We start from the raw sequence: 20,835 nt of genomic DNA, 5'->3' as shown, positions 1-20,835 counted from the left end.
CTCTGTCTTTTGTCCATGTTTTCTGAAACGTTCAATTATGCTTTTCCCACCGCTCTGGCGGCCTAGTGGTTAGAGCATCTGCCTCGGATGTGGGAGGTCGTGGATTCAATCCCCAGCCGAGTCATACCAAAGACTTACAAAAATGGTACTAACAGCTGCCTCGCTTGGTGATCAGCATTAAGAGGTTAGTGTTAGGACTGGTCGGCCCGGTGTCAGGATAATGTGACTGGGTGGGACATCATGCTACATGTCTGCAGCAGGATGCCCCACTGCTAGACATCACTATAAACTGCAAAACTGCAGATATCATAGCGATATGACTGAAAAATTGTTGAAAGCTATGTTAAAAATCCAAATCACACACACACACACACACGTGCGCGCTTTTCCCTATTATAAGAATTATTCCTCTCCTTTATGTCATTTTCTTTCAACATTTGTTTTTTTTTCTCTGGTAGATGAACACCTTCTATAAAACGCCACATTTTGCCTGTCTTATAAGGAGGGAATTGTGCTTTGTTTTGAAATACGAGATGTTACAGTATAACTGAAGTGAATTAGTTAAAGTAAGAAAAAGAATGGCAGTGTCCTTTATATAAGAAAGTCAGAGCAAGAAACACATTTCAAAACATGTACTTTTGCCCCTCCCCCTAAAATAAATGGCCTCTCCCTAATAAAGACTTGGCTTCAGCAGATGTTCTTCCCATCAAATGAAGCCATCTGACTTGGCGCATTTTATTTAACAGCTCAAATTACGGTCTTATCATTAATAACGTTAAGTTTGGTACTTGGTCTAATTAATCGGACCTCATTGTATTGTTGAAATTAATAATAAAGTGAAAAATTTTCAAACCTTAGATGCCCATGCTCAGAGATTTTAATTTCCAACAAATGTACGGCATTCTGCTTAGATATCTCCATGTGTATTCAATTAGTTGTTCATTCTTGTGAGGGAAAATATACAAAAATTATTCTTATCATCATAGAAAAAGTAGTTGTATGGAAAGGATGTGTCAATAACATAATCGTAATAAATTGATCTAATTCTTATAATTATTTTGATGTTTCAGTTGAAAATGTAAAATATGCAGTTTCTCATTTGTGACTGTTGGAGCATTTGGCTAGGGAGTAACAACAAAAAAACTTAAACAAACAAACATGCAAACTAATTTCTTCAAGTTTTTGCCATGTTATTTTGTGTAGTATACCGCTTTGTAGTTTGTCACTGTGGTCGAGTGAATAAAGTGTGATACCACATCATTTTTCATTTAATTTTTTACCAGATTAATTAGGATCAATTACCAAACATCCGTTGTTAATGACAGGACCATAATTGGCACTGTTAAGCGAAATGCACAAAATCGGATGGCTTCTTGTTATAAAAACATACCATTCCAAGGCAGAAAATTTCTTCGTCTTCTCATGCTAATATTTTACGACTGTGTTTACAATGGCCACTGCTTTGATTCTACGGAACATCTGCTAAAGTCAAGTCTTTACTAGGGAATAGCATAAAGAAACATGGATTGTTGATAACCGAGACTTACTTGCCCATCGGACTATTAACATTATGAAAGTCCAACAGGAAATCTACTAGATTCGGGCTAGTGGACTACTGCTAATTTTAAGCCCTGATGTGCATATCATTCTGTCCACATGCTCTAATGAGATAATTTCCCAAAATTGCACTTTTTGTGTTAAATTGTATGTACAGTCTACTTCTTTTTAATTAACGAAGTCATTGCAATAAATATCACTGAATGAACACGACTGTCAGATAAATAAATCTGATATAAAGACAGAGTTTGACAGTTTATTTATTCCTAATCACGTTTTGTCAGATGAGAGGTAACAATAACACTCCTTGACAACTAAATCTGGTGCATATGTCACCTATTCATTATTGTTACCTCAAGACATGACCGCTCCGGTGGCCTAGTGGTTGGAGTGTCCGCCTTTGATGCGGGAGGTCACAGCTTCAAACCCTGGATGAGCCATATCAAAGACTTATAGTTAGGATTGGTTAGCCTGGTGTCAGAATAATGTGTCTGGGTGGGACATGATGCTACAAGTCTGTGGCATGATGCTAGACATCACTATAAACTGCCACACTGCAGTCATCATAGCAATATGACTGAGAAATTGTTTAAGCTATATTAAAAAAGCCAAATCACAAACACATCTTGAGACATATCAAAGCAACTCGTCCATCATCTCATATCCAAATGAAGACATCAGAGTAAGAAAACAAGACTCTGTTAAGAAAATAACTAATTTACAAATTTTGATCATCCATAAGCTATCATTAGTTAGATTAAGATGGAAGCCTGGCAGGTATTATTCACCTCATTTGAACATGTCACATCATGTAGCAGGGTAGTTTCAGGAATTTCCATTCCTGTCCAAAAGCACATAAAAACATCACTGACACCTGTTAGCGGAAATGAATAAAGGAAATATGACCGGTATTAATGTTTACATTGTCCTTAAAAAGGCATTTCATTCAGTAGATCATAAAATCCTGATCAGAAAATGACTATAATTAAATTTGATGACAGCATCATGAAAGTTAACTTTTTATCTTCAACACAAAAGGCAGCAATTATCTATACATCTTCATCTGTTGTTAAGGATGGTGTTCCAGAAGGGTCAGTATTGGGTCCATTGTTATTTTTAATCTTCATTAATGACCCCCCCACTTTGTATTGAGAACTCAAATAATTTAAAAAGGCCTGTTTGTAGTGTTAGATGTTTTTGCTCCATCCTTAAATACTCTCCAAACCTTTGTTAACAGGAGATTTTATCTTATTTGAAACTAATGCCTTAAATATAAAGGTCCAGTGAACAATTAGGTATTCATGAAGATAATTGAGGACACTTCTTGACTTAGACCAGACATGTCTGTATCTAGATCTCCATGCTTTGAACATAAAACCTATGGGCTTTTGATAATTGGGTGCATTTTCAAACCATATAAGAAGCAACACCAAGGTGTTAAGTCCCTGCAGGTAGGTCTATATATTGTCAAATGTCAGCTGCATGTGTAACTAGTAATTGTCAAGTTTATGCCTACATGTCCTTAAGTTTATGCCCTTGAGGTTCAGCAATGAGAGCATACCCATACGTTTATGCCCATGAGGCTCAGAAACGAGTGCATGCCTCATAAGTTGATGCCCTTGAAGCTCAGCAATAAGTGCATGCCCATAGGTTTATGCCTTTGAAGCTCAGTAATGAGTGAATGTTTATAAGTTTATGCCATTTAAGCTCAGGAATGAGTGCCTGCCCATAAGAGCATGCCCTTGAAGTTCAGAAATGACTGCATGCCCATAAGTTGATGCCCTTCAGGCTCAGGAATAAGTGCATGCCCAGTAGTTAATCCCATTGAGGCTCAATAATGAGTGCATACCCATAAATTTCTATGCCCATGAGGTTCAGTAATGAGTACATGCTGATTAAGTGTATGCCTTTGAGGCTCAGAAATGAGTACATGCCAATAAGTGTATGCCTTTGAATCTCAGTAATGAGTGCAAGCCCATAAGTGTATGCCCATAAGGCTCAGAAATCAGTGCATGCACATAACTTTACGGTGTTTTGGCTTGGTAATGAGTGCATGTCCATAGGTTTATGCCCATGAGGCTCAGTAATGAGTGCATGCCCATAAGTTTATGCCCATTAGGCACAGAAATGGGTGCATGCCCTGAAGTTTCTGCCCTTTAGGCACAGAATAAGTGCATGCCCATAAGTTTATGCCTTTGATATTCAGTAACTAGTGCATGCCCTTAATGTTATGCCCTTGTGGGTCAGTACTGAGTATGTGCCAACAAGTTTATGCCCTTGAGGCTTAGTAATGAGTACATGCCCATAAATCTCAGTAATTAATGCATGCCCATAAATCTCAGTAATGAGTGTATGCCACAGAGTCTCAGTAATGACTACATGCCTATGAATCTCAGTAATGAGTGCATTCCTATGAATCTCAGTAATGACTACATGCCTATGAATCTCAGTAATGACTACATGCCATAGAATCTCAGTAATGAGTGCATGCCTATGAATCTCAGTAATGACTACATGCCTATGAATCTCAGTAATGAGTGCATGCCTATGAATCTCAGTAATGACTACATGCCTATGAATCTCAATAATGACTACATGCCTATGAATCTCAGTAATGACTACATGCCTATGAATCTCAGTAATGACTACATGCATATGAATCTCAGTAATGAGTGCATGCCTATGAATCTCCGTAATGAGTGCATGCCTATGAATCTCAGTAATGAGTGCATGCCTATGAATCTCAATAATGAGTGCATGCCTATGAATCTCAATAATGAGTGCATGCCTATGAATCTCAGTAATGACTACATGCCTATGAATCTCAGTAATGAGTGCATGCCTATGAATCTCAGTAATGACTACATGCCATAGAATCTCAATAATGAGTGCATGCCTGTGAATCTCAGTAATGACTACATGCCATAGAATCTCAATAATGAGTGCATGCCTATGAATCTCAGTAATGACTACATGCCTATGAATTTCAATAATGACTACATGCCATAGAATCTCAATAATGAGTGCATGCCTATGAATCTCAGTAATGACTACATGCCTATGAATCTCAGTAATGACTACATGCCTATGAATTTCAGTAATGAGTGCATGCCTATGAATCTCAGTAATGACTACATGCCTATGAATCTCAATAATGAGTGCATGCCTATGAATCTCAGTAATGACTACATGCCTATGAATCTTAATAATGAGTGCATGCCTATGAATCTCAGTAATGACTACATGCCATAGAATCTCAATAATGAGTGTATGCCACAGAATCTCAGTAATGACTACATGCCTATGAATCTCAGTAATGAGTGCATGCCTATGAATCTCAGTAATGACTACATGCCACAGAATCTCAGTAATGAGTGCATGCCTATGAATCTCAGTAATGAGTGCATGCCTATGAATCTCAATAATGAGTGCATGCCTATGAATCTCAGTAATGAGTACATGCCATAGAATCTCAGTCATGGCTGCACGCCTATGAATCTCAGTAATGAGTACATGCCATAGAATCTCAGTCATGGCTGCACGCCTATGAATCTAAGTAATGAGTACATGCCATTGAATCTTAGTAATGATTGCATGCCTATGATTCTCAGGAATGAGTATATGCCATAGAATCTCAGTAATGACTACATGTCCATGAATTTCAATAACGAGTGCATGCTATGAGACTTGGCGATGAGTGACACGTTTATGCCTTAGAGAGTCAGTTATGAGTGACAAGTTTATTAATGTCCATGAGGCTCAGAGATGAGTGACAAGTTAATGCCTTTGAGACTCAGTGATGAGTGACAAGTTTATACCTTTAAGACTCAGCGATGAGTGACACATTTATGCCCATGAGACAGTGATGAGGGGCAAATATATGCCCATGAGACTCAGTGATGAGCAACAAGTTTATGCATTTGAGACTCAGTGATGAGTGACAAATTTATGCCCATGAGACTCAGTGATGAATGACAAGTTTATGACTATGATGTTCAGTCACAAATTTATGCCCATAATGCTGATTGACCAAGTCATTGCCCATATGACTGTAATGAGTGTATGCCATCAGGGCCAAGTAAGAAGCTATGTTCATGAGGCTCTGTAATGAGTTTATGCCCATGTAAACCAATATTAGTTCATGCTCACAGGCACTTGGACCAGAAAGAAGACTCAGTCAAAAAAGAGTACAGTATCATATTTGCTTAAATAGAATGCATCCCCAACTAGGAACAATGCTGATATATCTGCCATTGTGCAATAAGCTGACAGATCAGATTCTTTTCGCTTTAAATTTTATACAAGATAAATCTTCTGGTACTGCTTGCATTTGGACATGTGCGGTAAATGAGAAATCAGGATACCTGATTTGATATAAATTACACTTTAGAGTCAAATAGATGAGGTCAGAGTAACATACATTTGGGTATCTGTGGTTAATATCCTAATATCCCTTAAAAGGTCTTTAAGCAAATCATAGCAAAACAAAGTTCCTTACCCCAACATGAAATACTGGGTTATCATTGGAGACAATTTTAAGGAAAACTGCAGAATTTTGAGGCCAGACATCCATTTCAACCTTATGCAAGACTATCTTTTATGTCATAAAATTGCTTTTCCTCAATATCATGCTATTTTTATTGATGAAAGTGAGCATGCAGGTGAATCAAAAGAAGGAATGTGCTAATAATAATAATAATATTATTATTATTATTATTATTACTATTATTATTAGTATTATTATTATTATTATTATTTAGTGTCAATGTACGCCCTTGATGAGTCAGGGAGGAGTTTTTCCATCTTTAATTGATTGCATCCTGCAGTACTGCAAGAATGTATGCCTCTCTTTGTTGTAACACCTTTCTAAAGATACTATTTTTTCTTATTGTCCCCCCATCCACCTTACACCAAAAGTGAAATCCACTTTTTTAGATTTGCATACCAATATGTAGGTCAGTATGCAAATTGTTACCCCCTCAAATGCAGCTAATTCATGGCAATTATTGTTTATAAATACTTTTGTGAGTGAATTATTTAATGAACTGTGCTTCTAATGGTCTAGAAAGAAAATATCATAATGATAGATCAGAAATGAACAATTAAAACATTGAACAATTTCTTATTTGGAATTTTTCATAACTAAAGATGACCACAGACAAATAATCTGGTGAAGGGATTTATAAATTCTAATATGAACGTCACTATAACATTTAACCAAACAATAATTTGGTTATAAGGCAACATATTTGCATGTTGCTCTTGACCAGACTGTTTTCATATTGCAGAAAATATATAACATTCAAGTACTTGCTTCATGCTTCTGGTCTGTCATATTTAATTTTTATCCATCATATTTTCCAAGGATGACAAAGATGATAATGAAAAGGAAGATATCATTTATAGTTTACCTACTGGATTGACAGAGCACAATAGTGGTCACAAGTGTAAGGTAAAAATCAAGTCACAAAATACAATGTCAAAAATAATTTATATATATTTACTTGGGTTCCTTAACCCCTAGCTTGAACTCTGTTAGTCATTGACCAGAAGAGCTGATATGGGCTCTTGACCATCCTCTGTCCATCCTTTAGCTGATAGAATGGGCTCTTGACCATCCTCTGTCCATCCTTTAGCTGATAGAATGGGCTCTTGACCATCCTCTGTCCATCCTTTAGCTGATAGAATGGGCTCTTGACCATCATCTGTCCATCCTTTAGCTGATAGAATGGGCTCTTGACCATCCTCTGTCCATCCTTTAGCTGATAGAATGGGCTCTTGACCATCCTCTGTCCATCCTTTAGCTGATAGAATGGGCTCTTGACCATCCTCTGTCCATCCTTTAGCTGATAGAATGGGCTCTTCGCCATCCTCTGTCCATCCTTTAGCTGATAGAATGGGCTCTTGACCATCCTCTGTCCATCCTTTAGCACAGGTTTGTTATTGCTACTTCTATCAAACTACTTTTACATAATTACATAAAACTTTACAAACATTCATTGCAAGGTCTAGTTATAAATCAAAATGCTGTTGATCCAATATGGAAATAATGGTAGCTACGTTGAAAATCTTCTTGGTGTGATTCCTCATCAAAGGCAAGTCCTATCAACATGGAGTTCTCAGTAAACCAGAACCCCTAACAGGTCGTTAATCGTTAATGAAAATGTTGTTGATCTGACCCCCAGTTTGTCCACCGTGATATACATCTGCAGTATATTTACACACAAAATATCTCATTTTGTCTTGTTAAGGAATAGATATTTGAGATAGAGTTCAACGTTTACCAAAGAACTGATTGACCTTCTATTGCCAGTTAATTTATCACATGACCATTGGCTGATAACATGCAGTGGCTTTTGTTCCATGACTGTTGCAATAAATGTTTACTGTTGGATTAATGTTGATGAATTGCAATTACTTATAAAGTTGATAAATTAATTTACCAACTTAGATGATAAACTTCTTTCAAAATGGCACTGTTCAGTGCTCAGGTGCATATGCTGATTGACTAAGCAAGTATTAACAAAGTGCATTCAAGACATCAAGACAAAAGACAAATGTTATTGCTCATGGTTCATTGCAAATTAGATTAACAATTATCTACTTCACAAATCAAACCCATTTCCATTAACAATAAACCAATGCAGGAATTTAGCAATCATAGTTCAGATAAATTAGCGAAAATTTAGTAAATATTTGGGAATCATGCTATGGCAATGATGTATCCAAATTCACATTGAATTTTGGTATAGTGTATACAGTCATAAAAACATGATGAATGCGTTCTGGAAACTTCTTAAATAGGTCACATTGGACTACTGTCTTGCCCTGTTGACAGTTTTGGGATATTTGGATCATGCAGCAGCATCAAACAAAAAAAGTAGTCCACAAAATTACTGTGTGATTCACTTTTATTTTCCGTGTTTGTCAGTCTAGCTCACAGTACTTACATCATTATATGTATTCTGTATTGTTATGGGTTGTTTCATCAGATTTGCAAGAGCAAAAGTCAGATGTAATCAGATTGCTTTTCAATCTGCATAATGTGTGTACTTGCTTCTAAGTTGAGTCTAGCTGCAAATAATACAGACTCTGATCTGTCATGGTCTTTGTTGTTTGTTCTATTGATTACTCCTAACAAATGGCATAGACTCGGATCTTTTGGCACATTGTGCAATGGCAGATCCAGGTCTGTATAGTTTGTAGTTGGATTCGACTTACAAGCAAGTACATACTGCACCCTTTCTAAACTGATTATTAGGCTGTTATACTTATGCATTCATAAATGAGTTTGTTCCAAAACCATCTGGGACATGTGGTGACTCAGCTGTTAACACAATATTCATCACCAAAATGTTGCAGGCCTGAATCCTACCACCACATCAGACTTGGCCTGCTCTTGTGCTGTGTTCCTGGGCAAGGTATTTTACTCCAATTGACTGAGCACTAAAAACATGCTTGTGTTATTGCGTTATTAGCATCAAGCCAACCAAACCTATACAGAAAAAAAACTATGCCAAAGTTTGCATGTTTTGTTTTAAGACGCATGTGTTCCGCAGTGCTTGTGGAAACTTTTCTTGAAACTGACCCAAAAAGTCAAGCAAATCGAGTTTGATATTCTCAAGGCCTAAAACCAAAAGAGATATAAACATTCTTATGCTCAGTCCTATAGTCAAATCAAAATTCTGACTGTCGATTGTTAGTAATCTGCCATTGGTCAACCAGACATCACATGTTTAGTTAAGTTGCATGTCAAGACAGGGTTCTTGCCACCTGTATGGTCAGCATACTTATTGCCTATCAATGTACAGTGCTGATTGCCAGTATGGTCAGGGTACTTGCTACCTATCAATGTACAGTGCTGATTGCCAGTATGGTCAGCATACTTACTGCCTATCAATGTACAGTGCTGATTGCCAGTATGGTCAGGGTACTTGCTACCTATCAATGTACAGTGCTGATTGCCAGTATGGTCAGGGTACTTACTGCCTATCAATGTACAGTGCTGATTGCCAGTATGGTCAGGGTACTTACTGCTTATCAATGTATGATGCTGATTGCCAGTATGGTCAGGGTACTTACTGCCTATCAATGTATGGTGCTGATTGCCAGTATGGTCAGGGTACATACTACCTATCAATGTACAGTGCTGATTGCCAGTATGGTCAGGGTACTTACTGCCTATCAATGTAAGGAGCTGGTTACACAGGTAGAATATTAACAGAGAATATTAAAGCTCTGGAAATCCAAGACATCACAGCTGCCCAGGAGGGCAAAGCAAATTGTCCTACCCTACAAAAAATGGGATAAGGGCACTAATGTTTGCCAGCATTAAGACAAATTATGAAATCATTCACCAAGGATCAATCAGCAGTCCTTGTGTGAGATAAGAAGATGCAGTTTGAGGATGCATGAAATGATGGAATTATCAGTGTCACAGAGCTGACACCTGTGATTGGACTATGTAACAGTAAACTTCATATATAGTGAAAACAGATAAAGCAACAAACTCCATATAATGATTATGTTTTCATTCCTGGCAAGCTGCAACTTCATTTATTTTCATAGTGTCATATAACAGTATCAGTATACAATGGGCTAATGGTTTTTAGATCCCCAAGTCTTCATTATGGGTGAAGTTTATTATATATTGCGGTAGACTCTTCTTAGTATAACTTTTATTTCTTTGCATTATATTCACAGTTGTTGAGGGTTTTGTTGACAATTCCTTTTCCATTTATTCAGCGACAACTCAGTAAGGACAGTGGGTTTACAGAAGAACATAGAAGTAAAAATTCTTCAGAAGAAGATGAGGTGGGAAAGGAGAAAGAGAAAGAACAAAACACCAATAGAGTTGCTTTGCCACAAGACTATATGACAGTTGAAGGCCTTGATCTTTTTAATGGATCAAGCCCAATACCTGTGCCAGAGACCACTGTGGGATTGGTGGAGCTAAAGGTATATCTTCTATTAATGGCAATGTTTAAAAGAGGCTGAAGTTAAAGTTATCCTGAACCTATTGTCGACACATTAGGTTGGAGCTTATACAGCTATCCATGATTTAAGTGACTAAAATGCACTCCCTCTTGCTGTGATAACAGTCCATTGCAAATTAATATTTATCCATCTGCCTCAAAGAAAGTACATTTCAATTTCCAGTTTTGAGAAATAGAGCAAGCAAGGCATTGTGCCTTGTATAATGGCACATCAGCAATGCCAGGGTGGTATTAAAACACATGATGTGGCCCACCCTCAGGGTCAAATTCATGATTTTTACTTTAGGAATTCAGTTGGGATAATTCTGCTTAAAATGGTCATTTTTATGATTTTTCGCTATACTGACCAGATGAGCTTATGAGATTGTATTTCATCCTTTGTCTGTCTGTCCTTTAGCAAAAGTTTGTTTTCACAATTCATCCTAAACTGCTTAAGAAATTGTCATGAAACTTTACACACACATTCATCCCATAGTCTAGCTGGTCCTAAGTGAAAATGTTGCTAATTTGATGTCTAACATGGCCCCCACAGTGGCATTTTAAAAATCTTGGATTGCTACTTCTCCAGAACAGAAATTAATATTGACATGGAGTTTTCACTAGAAGACGTTTTATGATGTCTAGTTGGTACCAAATGAAAATGGTGACAATCTGTTCTAACATGCCTCCACAGAAGATATCTAAAACTTATTTAATTACTACTCCTCTAGAATGGATGGTAATGCTGACATGGGGGTTTTCACTAAAAGACTGACTTTTGATATCTAGTTGATTGCCAATGAAAATGGTACAAATCTGACATCCAATATGCCAGCCATCTTGAAAATCATGTTATCACTAATCATCCTGAATGAAATTCCAATATTATGGAGTTTTCACCAGAAGACTACTTATGATATCTATAGAGATGGTCCTAATTGGAAATAGTGCTACTTATACATCCAATATGGCTGCCATATTGAATAATTTTTGTTACTAGTACTTCTCCTGAATGGATGGTCATATCAATATAGCCTTTCTTTACTAAATAACTTGTGATTTTACGATGGTCATAAATGAAATGTTGCTGCTTAGACATACAGTATGGCCACCACAGGAGTCATGTTATAAATCTTGTGATTTTAAGATGGTCATAAATGAAATGTTGCTGCTTAGACATCCAGTATGGCCACCACAGGAGTCATGTTATAAATCTTGTGATCATTATTTTTCCTGAATAAATAATTATATCAGCATGGGGTTTTCACTGAAAGACTTCTTATGATGTTTTGTTGTTGTAAATTTGACTTAAAAATATATCAGCCACACTACCCATCTTGAAGGTTGTATTAGTGCTACTTCTAGCTGGCCAGTCATCTCAACATTGTGCTTTATCCAGAAGACTTAATATGATATTTAGTTGGTCTGAATGGAAAAAATGCACATATTAATATCAATCGAATATGGCCACCACAGCAGCCATCATGAAAATCTTGTAATTGTTACTCCTCTAAAACAAGTCATATCAATATTGGATTTTCATCCAAGATTATAACGGTGCTTATTTGGTGTCTTGGAAATCTTATTATCACTACATATCTTAAATGGAGAGTCATTTTGATATTGGGTTTTCATCAGAAGTGTTCTTATGGCATCTAGCTGGTCCTAAACAGTGGAGTAGTGCTGTGGAAATGTGGGATAACAGCAATCCCTTGTAATTTTTGCGCATTCCCTTACATTATTTGCACTTGCCATTCTCCTCCTCCCCACATCTAAGTAGCATGCATTCCCTCATTTCTTTACTGCATTCTCTCACTTCTTTTTTTAGCACCAGACCAATGGCCCTAAATGAAATTAAATAATTCCAATTGAGCCTCAATATGGCCACCATTGTGTGGCCACGTTGCATCTGCCATTGACCCACTTATCTTGCATGTAAGGTGCCTACTGCTGGGATGGCTACATCAGAAAATTAGAAAATATTATTGAGTGTGAAATTCTGGTGTTTTTTTGACATACCTACATGATGTACCTCAAATTAGCCCTAATCTTCAATTTAATCCTACCAATTCTCATGGGTTTTGTTAAAGCATTTATATCTTAATACCCTTCATTTGTCTATCTGTCTCTCTATCAGTGTTCCAGTATGTCCATTACCACATATGCTGCTTGGAAATTGATGGAACTCTTATACTGGCCCTAGGGTCATTATGAATAAGGGTGTCATCCTTGTCTCTCTGCCTTTGGTTTCCTGGGAGGGATCAAATATCAAATATATAATCATTACAGTTACAATGACATTTTTAAATATTTTCTGATCAAACTTCATATATATCATCATAGCAGCAAAAAATTTCATGTCAGATTTTCTTTTATGACCCCTAGGTCATTCACAGATCTATATCCTGTTATGACTCCAGGGTCACTGTTTGGGGCTGGATTACTGCTGTTTGGAATATGCAGTAAACAGCATGGGGATCTGCAGTGGCAATTTGTTGCACTTGTTCATGTTTCATTTTATCATAGACACATAAAACTTTGGTGCTTTTACCCATGTCTATGTAGCAGCAAGTATAAATTACATAACTGCCTAGTCACACTGTTGCGCATGAGAAACATAACTGTAAACTGCAAAGCACACCGACACAATCATGATTCCATGACACTATTAGTGATCGTATTTGCAAATTAGTAGGATAAGCCAATGATTATATTAGATACTTTAATTGTACCCTAAAAATAATATGAATAACAGTGAATAGTTGGTAAATTACTAATGAGTTGACCTGATCCACCACCATGATTGTTAGCTCTTGTGCATTGAGGAATTGCATGTCTTGTAATGTTTTTTAAAATTCCACTCCCTTCTTCTGATTTGATGCAAAGACATAATTAATCTGACAATACAAAACAGGTCTACTTTTAATTGATTGTAGCAATACAAAAAACATGTTGACAAAGATCAGAACACAGCTGACACTTAATTAGTTTCTCAGAGAAATGCTAATAGACATTGCTGTAATGGTAGATTGACACTTTTCATGTTGGAATACAGAATAGCGTATTGCATTTATGAGGATTGCACTGAAATCAAATTAAAAGATAGAACTAAAACATGAATTTTAAATGACAAAACTAATTTACCTGGCATTTATTTCTTAAAGTGCTGCCACAAGTAATTGTAACTATTTTCACTGATCAAAATTTCATCAAATATTAATATTTATAGTGTACTGTGTAATGTTTTCTTCGAAGAAAAATTTAACAAAATATATGACTTTTAATTAAAAGTTGCAAATTTTATGATGCTGATTCAAATTTCCAGGTACTGTTATGTACATTTAATTTGTATTGTGTGTTGGCTGTTTTCCATCATTATATCTTATGTATATTTAATTTGTGTTGTGTGATTGACTTTTATCCATAACTGAGTGTAGGAGTTGGCCCTACATGTCTAATATGATGTATGATAAACATGCTTACTAAGTCTGAGTTCTGGATACAACCTTAATTCTGACCTTAGAATTTTCTAGAAAAGAATTGTTTATCGTTTGATGGAAATTTCCATTAAGATCACAAATAGGGATTTTATATAATATGAAATTATTTATAACTTAGAATTTTCTGGAAATGAACTTTTGACTCTCACCCTGTTTCTTGAATTGTGTCTTAGGTTTTTATATTAAAGTTGTTGTTGTTGTTGTTGTTCTAGGGTTTAACGCCATTTTTCAGCACAAGATAGACTATATATGGCGGCCAGTATAACTGGTGGAGGAAGAACCCTGGAAAACCCAGGGAAGAACCACCGACCCACGAGAAGCTACTGGCAGGCTTTCCCACGTATCCACACTAGCCGAGCCTTGGACTCGAACCAATGCAAACAGAGGTGAGATGGCAGTGATCCGGAACGGTGAGCACTTTAGACCACTCGGCCACTATTATGTAGATTATATTAGAATTACTCATTTGTACCTTAACATCTGAAGTAGAGTCAGTTTCATTTCTGTGTTCAGGTTTAATTTGGAGGATTTCTTTATACTGGAACTGCAAAGTGCTCAATACTTTTTGGACTAAATCACTTTTTTGGAATTACTGTGGATTCATTCAAGGACATTTTGGATTATATCATTGTGATACATTGAGACTACTGGTACATCAACACATTCAAAATTTGACTTAATTCAGAACACCACTGGAATTCATTCAGAATAATCTATATGTTTGGATCTGTGATATAACTTTTATGGCTGTTTGGGACCTAATTCACAATAATGTAAACTTTTTTAAAATTTTCACTTTGCATTCAAGGGAAATAAATCATGATCAGCATATGGTACATAATCACAATCTATCTTGTAAGTTAGGGGCTTCAATTTCATCAACATATGGTACATACTGGCAATCCATCTTGTAAGTTTGGAGCTTGAATTTCATCAGCATATGGTATGTAGTGGCAATCCCTATTTCAATTATAGGGCTTGAATTTCAAGAGCTTGTGGTACATACTGGCAAGCTATTTCGTAAGTATGGAGCTGGAATTTCATCGGCTTATGGAACATTATTGGCAATCCATTTTGAAAGTAGGATGCTTGAATTTCAAGAGCATATAGTACATACTGGGAATAAATTTTGTAAGTAAGGGTCTTGAATTTCATTGGCATATGGTACATATTAGCAATCCATTTTGTTTGTGGGGGCTTGAATTTCAGGCATGAAGCTGCCGACAGAAGAATGTGTGCAACTGGGTAAGACATGTACCCTCTTTTGTTGAGTCATTGAAAATTTGTTTAAGTAAATGTCACAAAAAGTGCCTGTTTTATTTTTCATATGGACAAGGTTGCTTTTATAAACTAAGTACACTGTACACTGTCTTAGAGCAGTTTCTATCCAAGCAAAGAATGGTACTGGCCTAAAAATTTTACACATAATGTTTATATCAGGAAACAAAAATGAGTCCTCAATCAAGTCTCTTAATAGAAACTTTACAACTAAAGAAGAAGAGGATACAAGTCAAATCTGTTCATAATTTCCACTTTGCAAGAAAATCCAAATTCATCAGCAAGTAATCAGCTTGTCCCAACTTTCTGTTCCTGTGGTTACATCAAATTTTATTTTTTGACAACACAGGAAGTCAACAAACACTCAATATAAGTTTCAACATAATTATATGTAAGGTTTTGCAAGCAACTCAGCATGTACATTCAACAAGTGTAGTTTTAACTTCAACTCAAAATAAATGATGAAAACTTCACATAAGAAATGGTAATGCTGCCTGTACAAACCCAAGTCACATAATGCTGCCTGTACAAACCCAAGTTACATAATGATGCCTGTACAAACCCAAGTCACATAATGATGCCTGTAGAAACCCAAGTCACATAATGATGATTGTAGAAAGCCAACTTCAGAATATGTATCCACCAACACTCAAGTCAAATCTTTGAGTCCTTGTATGTCTAAAAGAACATTACACCTAAGTTACTTTGAATTTCAAGTTTCCACACAGGGTACATATGTCCATTCAAAATATAAGGAACATGCTGTGAACATTCAAAACCGAAGGTTTCCTATTATTGGCTGAGGTACTCTTTTTGATGTTACCATAGTTACTACACTCAAGGTATTCAGAGTATAAAGAGCGATGTACCAAACACCTCATACCATTATCAATAGACTGAATGAAGATTCAAAAAATGATACTAAGTATAAAAAAGAAACAAAATGAAAAAGAATGCTTTTTTGGTATAACAGATGCAAAATCACACAGTTGTTGTTGTTGCTGTTGTTGTTGTTGTAGGGTTTAATGCCATTTTTCAGCACACGATAGGCTATACATGGCAGACATAATAATTGGTAGAGAAAGAACCTGGGAAAACCCTGGAAAGAATCACCAACCCACAAGAAGCTACTGGCAAGCTTTCTCACATACCCACATTGGCCAAATCCGAGACTCGAACCCATGCAGACAGAGGTGAAATGGTAGTGATCAGTAACAGCGAATGTTTTAGACCACTTGGGGCCCCAAAATCAGACAGTAAAAAATGCCCAAAGGTCATGACCTTTAAGGAAAGAGCTAAAATGCTATTAATGTATTCATAATATGACATGTAATAGAGGAAAACTAAAATTAAAATTTCACATTATTAAAGAGTGATTCAGGCAATACTCAAAAAGTAAGACATAATTATAAGAACTGATTGTACTGTTTTGTTGTTTCTTAGTCTAAGACGTCAGGCATGTCACTTACGGATTTATGAAAATGTCATTAGTGACATGCCCGACTTAATATACCAATGAAAGAACAAAAAAGTTACATTCATTTCTTACATGTTTTGCCATTGATACAACAGATGTGATAAAGCCCATGGCACAACTTAACTAGTTCCTGACAGAACATTTATAAGTATACCTGCCATGTGACCAGTGGTTCACAAGACAAGTTATGTATTTGCATTCATTCACTTGGGAAATAATGAGATATTATGATACATGTATATATAAAAATTCTGTAAACTGATCTCACACCTGTAATAAAGCAGATTACCCATGATCTGTAAGTCTGTATTATAAAACAGTTACATAAGGGTTGGAATGCATTTCCAGGTAAAATACCTATTATGTGATGGGAGATTGTGACAGACATTTATGATGATAATAAGGGCAATGATGATGATGATGATGATGGCAAAACTGATAGTGTTAATGCCCTCTTAGAAAACTAGACAGAAAAGAGTGTACCAGACTTGGTTGATCCAAACTTATCCCACAGTGCAGTCATTTATCAAAGCATTATTAATATTATTATTATTATTGTTATTAATGTTATTATTATTATTATTATTATTTAGATCCAAAGTCCTCAGCTATGGGAGATCCCTGAATCCATGAAGAAAGATGCTGATAATGCGGGTGATTTGGAACATGTATTAGAAGGACACACAGGTACTGAATCAGATTTGACCCTAGCCATCAACATTGATGTTAGGTGTAATTTTGAGCCATCACTACCAGACAGTCAACATCCAGTAACAGAAGTCATTAATAACATCCAATGTGTCATAAATCATAAACTGTCAGCAGTACCAACTGTCAGTGACTATGTGCAAAGTATGGTCAATGTTAAGTCATCCCAAGATAGAAGCAAGCCAAATGAACAAGGACAACTTGAAGCAGTTGATTGTATTCCAGGTGTCTCACAGCATCAGTCAACACTGGCAGATTGCATTGATCAGAGCCAACCAGATGTCAATAATTATGTCAGTAGTGTCACAAGTCCAGAACCAGTAAAAGTAGCTAGCAATAGCATAGGTCACTCAAGTGACAGTAATTGCATTACTGGTATCAAATCTCCACCAACAGTGTCAGAAGGTGAATCAATTGTCAATAATTATGTCAATAGTTTCTCTCAGTGTTAGCAAATGTTAGCAGACAGAAGTACCAAGGGTTAGCCAGCTGTCATTGGGTATGTCAATAATGTCATAAATTCTTTTCAGCTGTCAGGGAATAGCAATAGTGAGAATGAACTTTCTGTTCTTGTCTTCTCTCCCCAATGGCACAAGTCCCCAGCTAGTGTCAATCATTTGTCAGTGGTTATGTCACTAATGTCATCAATCCTCATCTGCCACCACCTAACAACAAACCTCTGCTTTAGTCAGCTGTCAATGGTCATGTGTTTAGTACACAGTCTATATCAGCACACAGCAACAACCACAGTCAACTCTCTCTCAGCAATTATGTCCACAATGCCATAAATGCAGAACCAGCAGAATTAAATGACGAATATCAGGCAACACAAGATAAGTATATACATGACACCATAATTATACAGCAAGTCTCTATGGATGTCAATCCCCATGACCATACACCTGTTAGCAATTATAAACAAACCCAAGGCCAGCCAGCTCTTTTGGATTGTGTTAATAGTGCCTCCAGCTAGCAGTCAGTAATTAAATCAGTATTGTCATTAAATCTAAACCATTACCAATGTTAGACAACCTAGCAAAGTGTCAGCCAAATATCAGTAATGAAGTCAGTATGTCATTAAACCTAAACCATTATCATTGTAGTTAGACATTACCCACAAAGGTGCAACCCAAATATCAGTAAAGAAGTCAGTATGTCATTAAACCTAATCCACTACCAGTGTAGTTAGACATTACCCACCAAGGTGCCAACCAAATATCAGTTAAGAAGTCAGTATGTCATTAAACCTAAACCATTATTATTGTTGTTAGACATTACACACCAAGGTGCCACTCAAATATCAGTAAACAAGTCAGTATGTCATTAAACCTAAATCATTATCAGTATAGTTAGACAACCTACCAAGGCGCCATCTACATATCAGTAATTAAGTCAGTATGTCATTCAACCTCAGCCATTACCAGTGAAGTTTGACAACCAACCAAGGTACCAGTCAGATATCAGTACTTAAGTTGGTCAGTATTGTCTACCATCTTCAACACCATGGGCCAGATGGACCAAACATGTCAAGTTTGTGATATATATATATATATATATATATATATATATATATATATATATATATATATATATAATGTGTGTGTGTGTGTGAAGTTTTATATGACTCCCTGTTAGTCGTTGGGGTGGGATGATCCCAATATTTATTTGAATTACTGAGGAATTCCCACCCTGGCTCGTTTTTGTAGGAAGTGAAATTAGTGATAGAGAGAGGTAAAGTCAGCAATACCGACAATTAAATTATTAAGAACACAAGGGTGAAATCCAAAAGAATAACAATTTAATACATAATACAAATTAAACGATATTAAGTTCTCAACCAATCTGCTTCCTCTCGACCAAGTGACAACCTATTTCATCACGTGATTTTAGTGTGAGATCGCTTCCCCCTGTACTTGGTTTCTACTCATCTGAGTTTACTACGCCAATTGCTTTTCCTCCTTCGGGCGTTCTCCGATTCTTCCTGTCCTCCTCCCCTTTTGTCTTCCTTTCTCCTCCTCCTTTCTTTCTCTCTTTCCTTCAACGAGGCTTTTTCCCCGCCTAATTCTATTCTCTATTTCTCCTTCCGGCGTTCTTCGCCTACTTCTATCCTGTCTCTCTGAGACTCGGGACTTGACTATTCTGTCCCCAAAAGCTTCCTTTACGAAGCTTTCTGTCCTTAGAATGTACTAAGAGTTTTCCCGCCAAATCACGAGTGGCTCCCTCGGAGTAAGTATATTCTGCTTTACCCGTACAACGGCTTACAAATCACTAATTGGTTATCAGTTCAAAGGACTGTTAAGTTCTGGTTCGAATTGATGGCCCCACCGTTCCTTAGTTCTGATTGGATATCAATTCTACCCCCAGTCAGTTCAGATTAACAGATGAGCCTTGGGCCATCTGTCAAAGCGGAGAGATTTACAATAGCATCGAGGGTCCTTTATTCTTAGAACAAAACTTTACATCTACATGAGAGGTTTAACACCTAACAGAGGGTTCTTGTACAAACAAAATCGCCGTAACAGTGTAGGGTCGACATACTCATTGCACTAACCCATTCCTTTGTTCCTGACATATGTAATCGTGGGCAGGCAAACGTGACAATATATATATTATACTGCTAGTATCGAACTGACTTTTTGTATGGAAGCAAGTCAAATTTGGCCGATGGGCCTGTAGTTCGACCTCTGCCTCCTAAACAATTACCAGTGTTGTTAGAAAACCTATACTTATATCATTCAGATATCAGACAAGTTCAGTAATGAGTGAGATCCATGCATAATGAGGTGATCTTGCATTAGTTTGATGGAGATTGTTACCCTTCTGGAAGCCGTATTTCCGATCCGATTATACCACTCTTGAATCCAGATTTCTGATCGTTTTTAAAAAGCTTGGAACATATATCATCATCATCATCATTGGCGACTCGGTCTCGAAAGACCATGCGAATAGCGCCCTTAGGGTGTTGCCTGTCTCTGTTGGCAACGTCTGCTGTGGCTGTGCAGGCCTATACGTGAGTGACAGTCCCTACTGCAGTTGGTGCAGACATACTGGGAAGTCTGCATTACTGTGGTTGCTGTTGCGTTCTTCTTTCTCTTATGTTTCTCTGCCACCAACTGGCCTCTCCTCGCATCAGCGACTGATATGCCATTGTTTACCATCAGTCTCCAGGTGCCTCGGTCCTCAGCCAGCTCTTCCCAGCCATCGGGTGAAATGTTGCATGCCTTCATGTCCCTCTTGCACACATCTTTGAAATGGAGTGAGGGGCGTCCGACTCTTCTCATGCCAGTGGCCAGCTGTCCATATAAGATGTCCTTTGGCAGCCTTCCTTCCTCCATGCGTC

The 20,835-nt window shown here is 37.0% G+C and overlaps 1 protein-coding gene across 1 annotated transcript in view; it reads left to right on the top strand.

The window, feature by feature from the left end:
* LOC149806395 (uncharacterized) overlaps positions 1-20,608 on the top strand; it is a 62,971-nt gene extending 42,363 nt beyond the window's left edge. The window contains exons 6-7 of the mRNA XM_089952794.1: positions 10,303-10,515; positions 17,381-20,608. Coding sequence (XP_089808920.1) covers positions 10,303-10,515; positions 17,381-17,947 — 780 coding nt within the window. The 3' untranslated portion in view covers positions 17,948-20,608. The remainder of the gene's footprint in view (positions 1-10,302; positions 10,516-17,380) is intronic.
* The last annotated feature ends 227 nt before the right edge of the window (positions 20,609-20,835 follow it).

Source organism: Sinohyriopsis cumingii, chromosome 1, assembly GCF_028554795.1.
Source record: "Sinohyriopsis cumingii isolate HCF-2022 chromosome 1, ASM2855479v2, whole genome shotgun sequence".
NCBI lineage: Eukaryota > Metazoa > Mollusca > Bivalvia > Unionida > Unionidae > Sinohyriopsis > Sinohyriopsis cumingii.
Note: the sequence above shows the minus strand (reverse complement) of the source record. Positions and strands in the feature narration are given on the sequence as shown.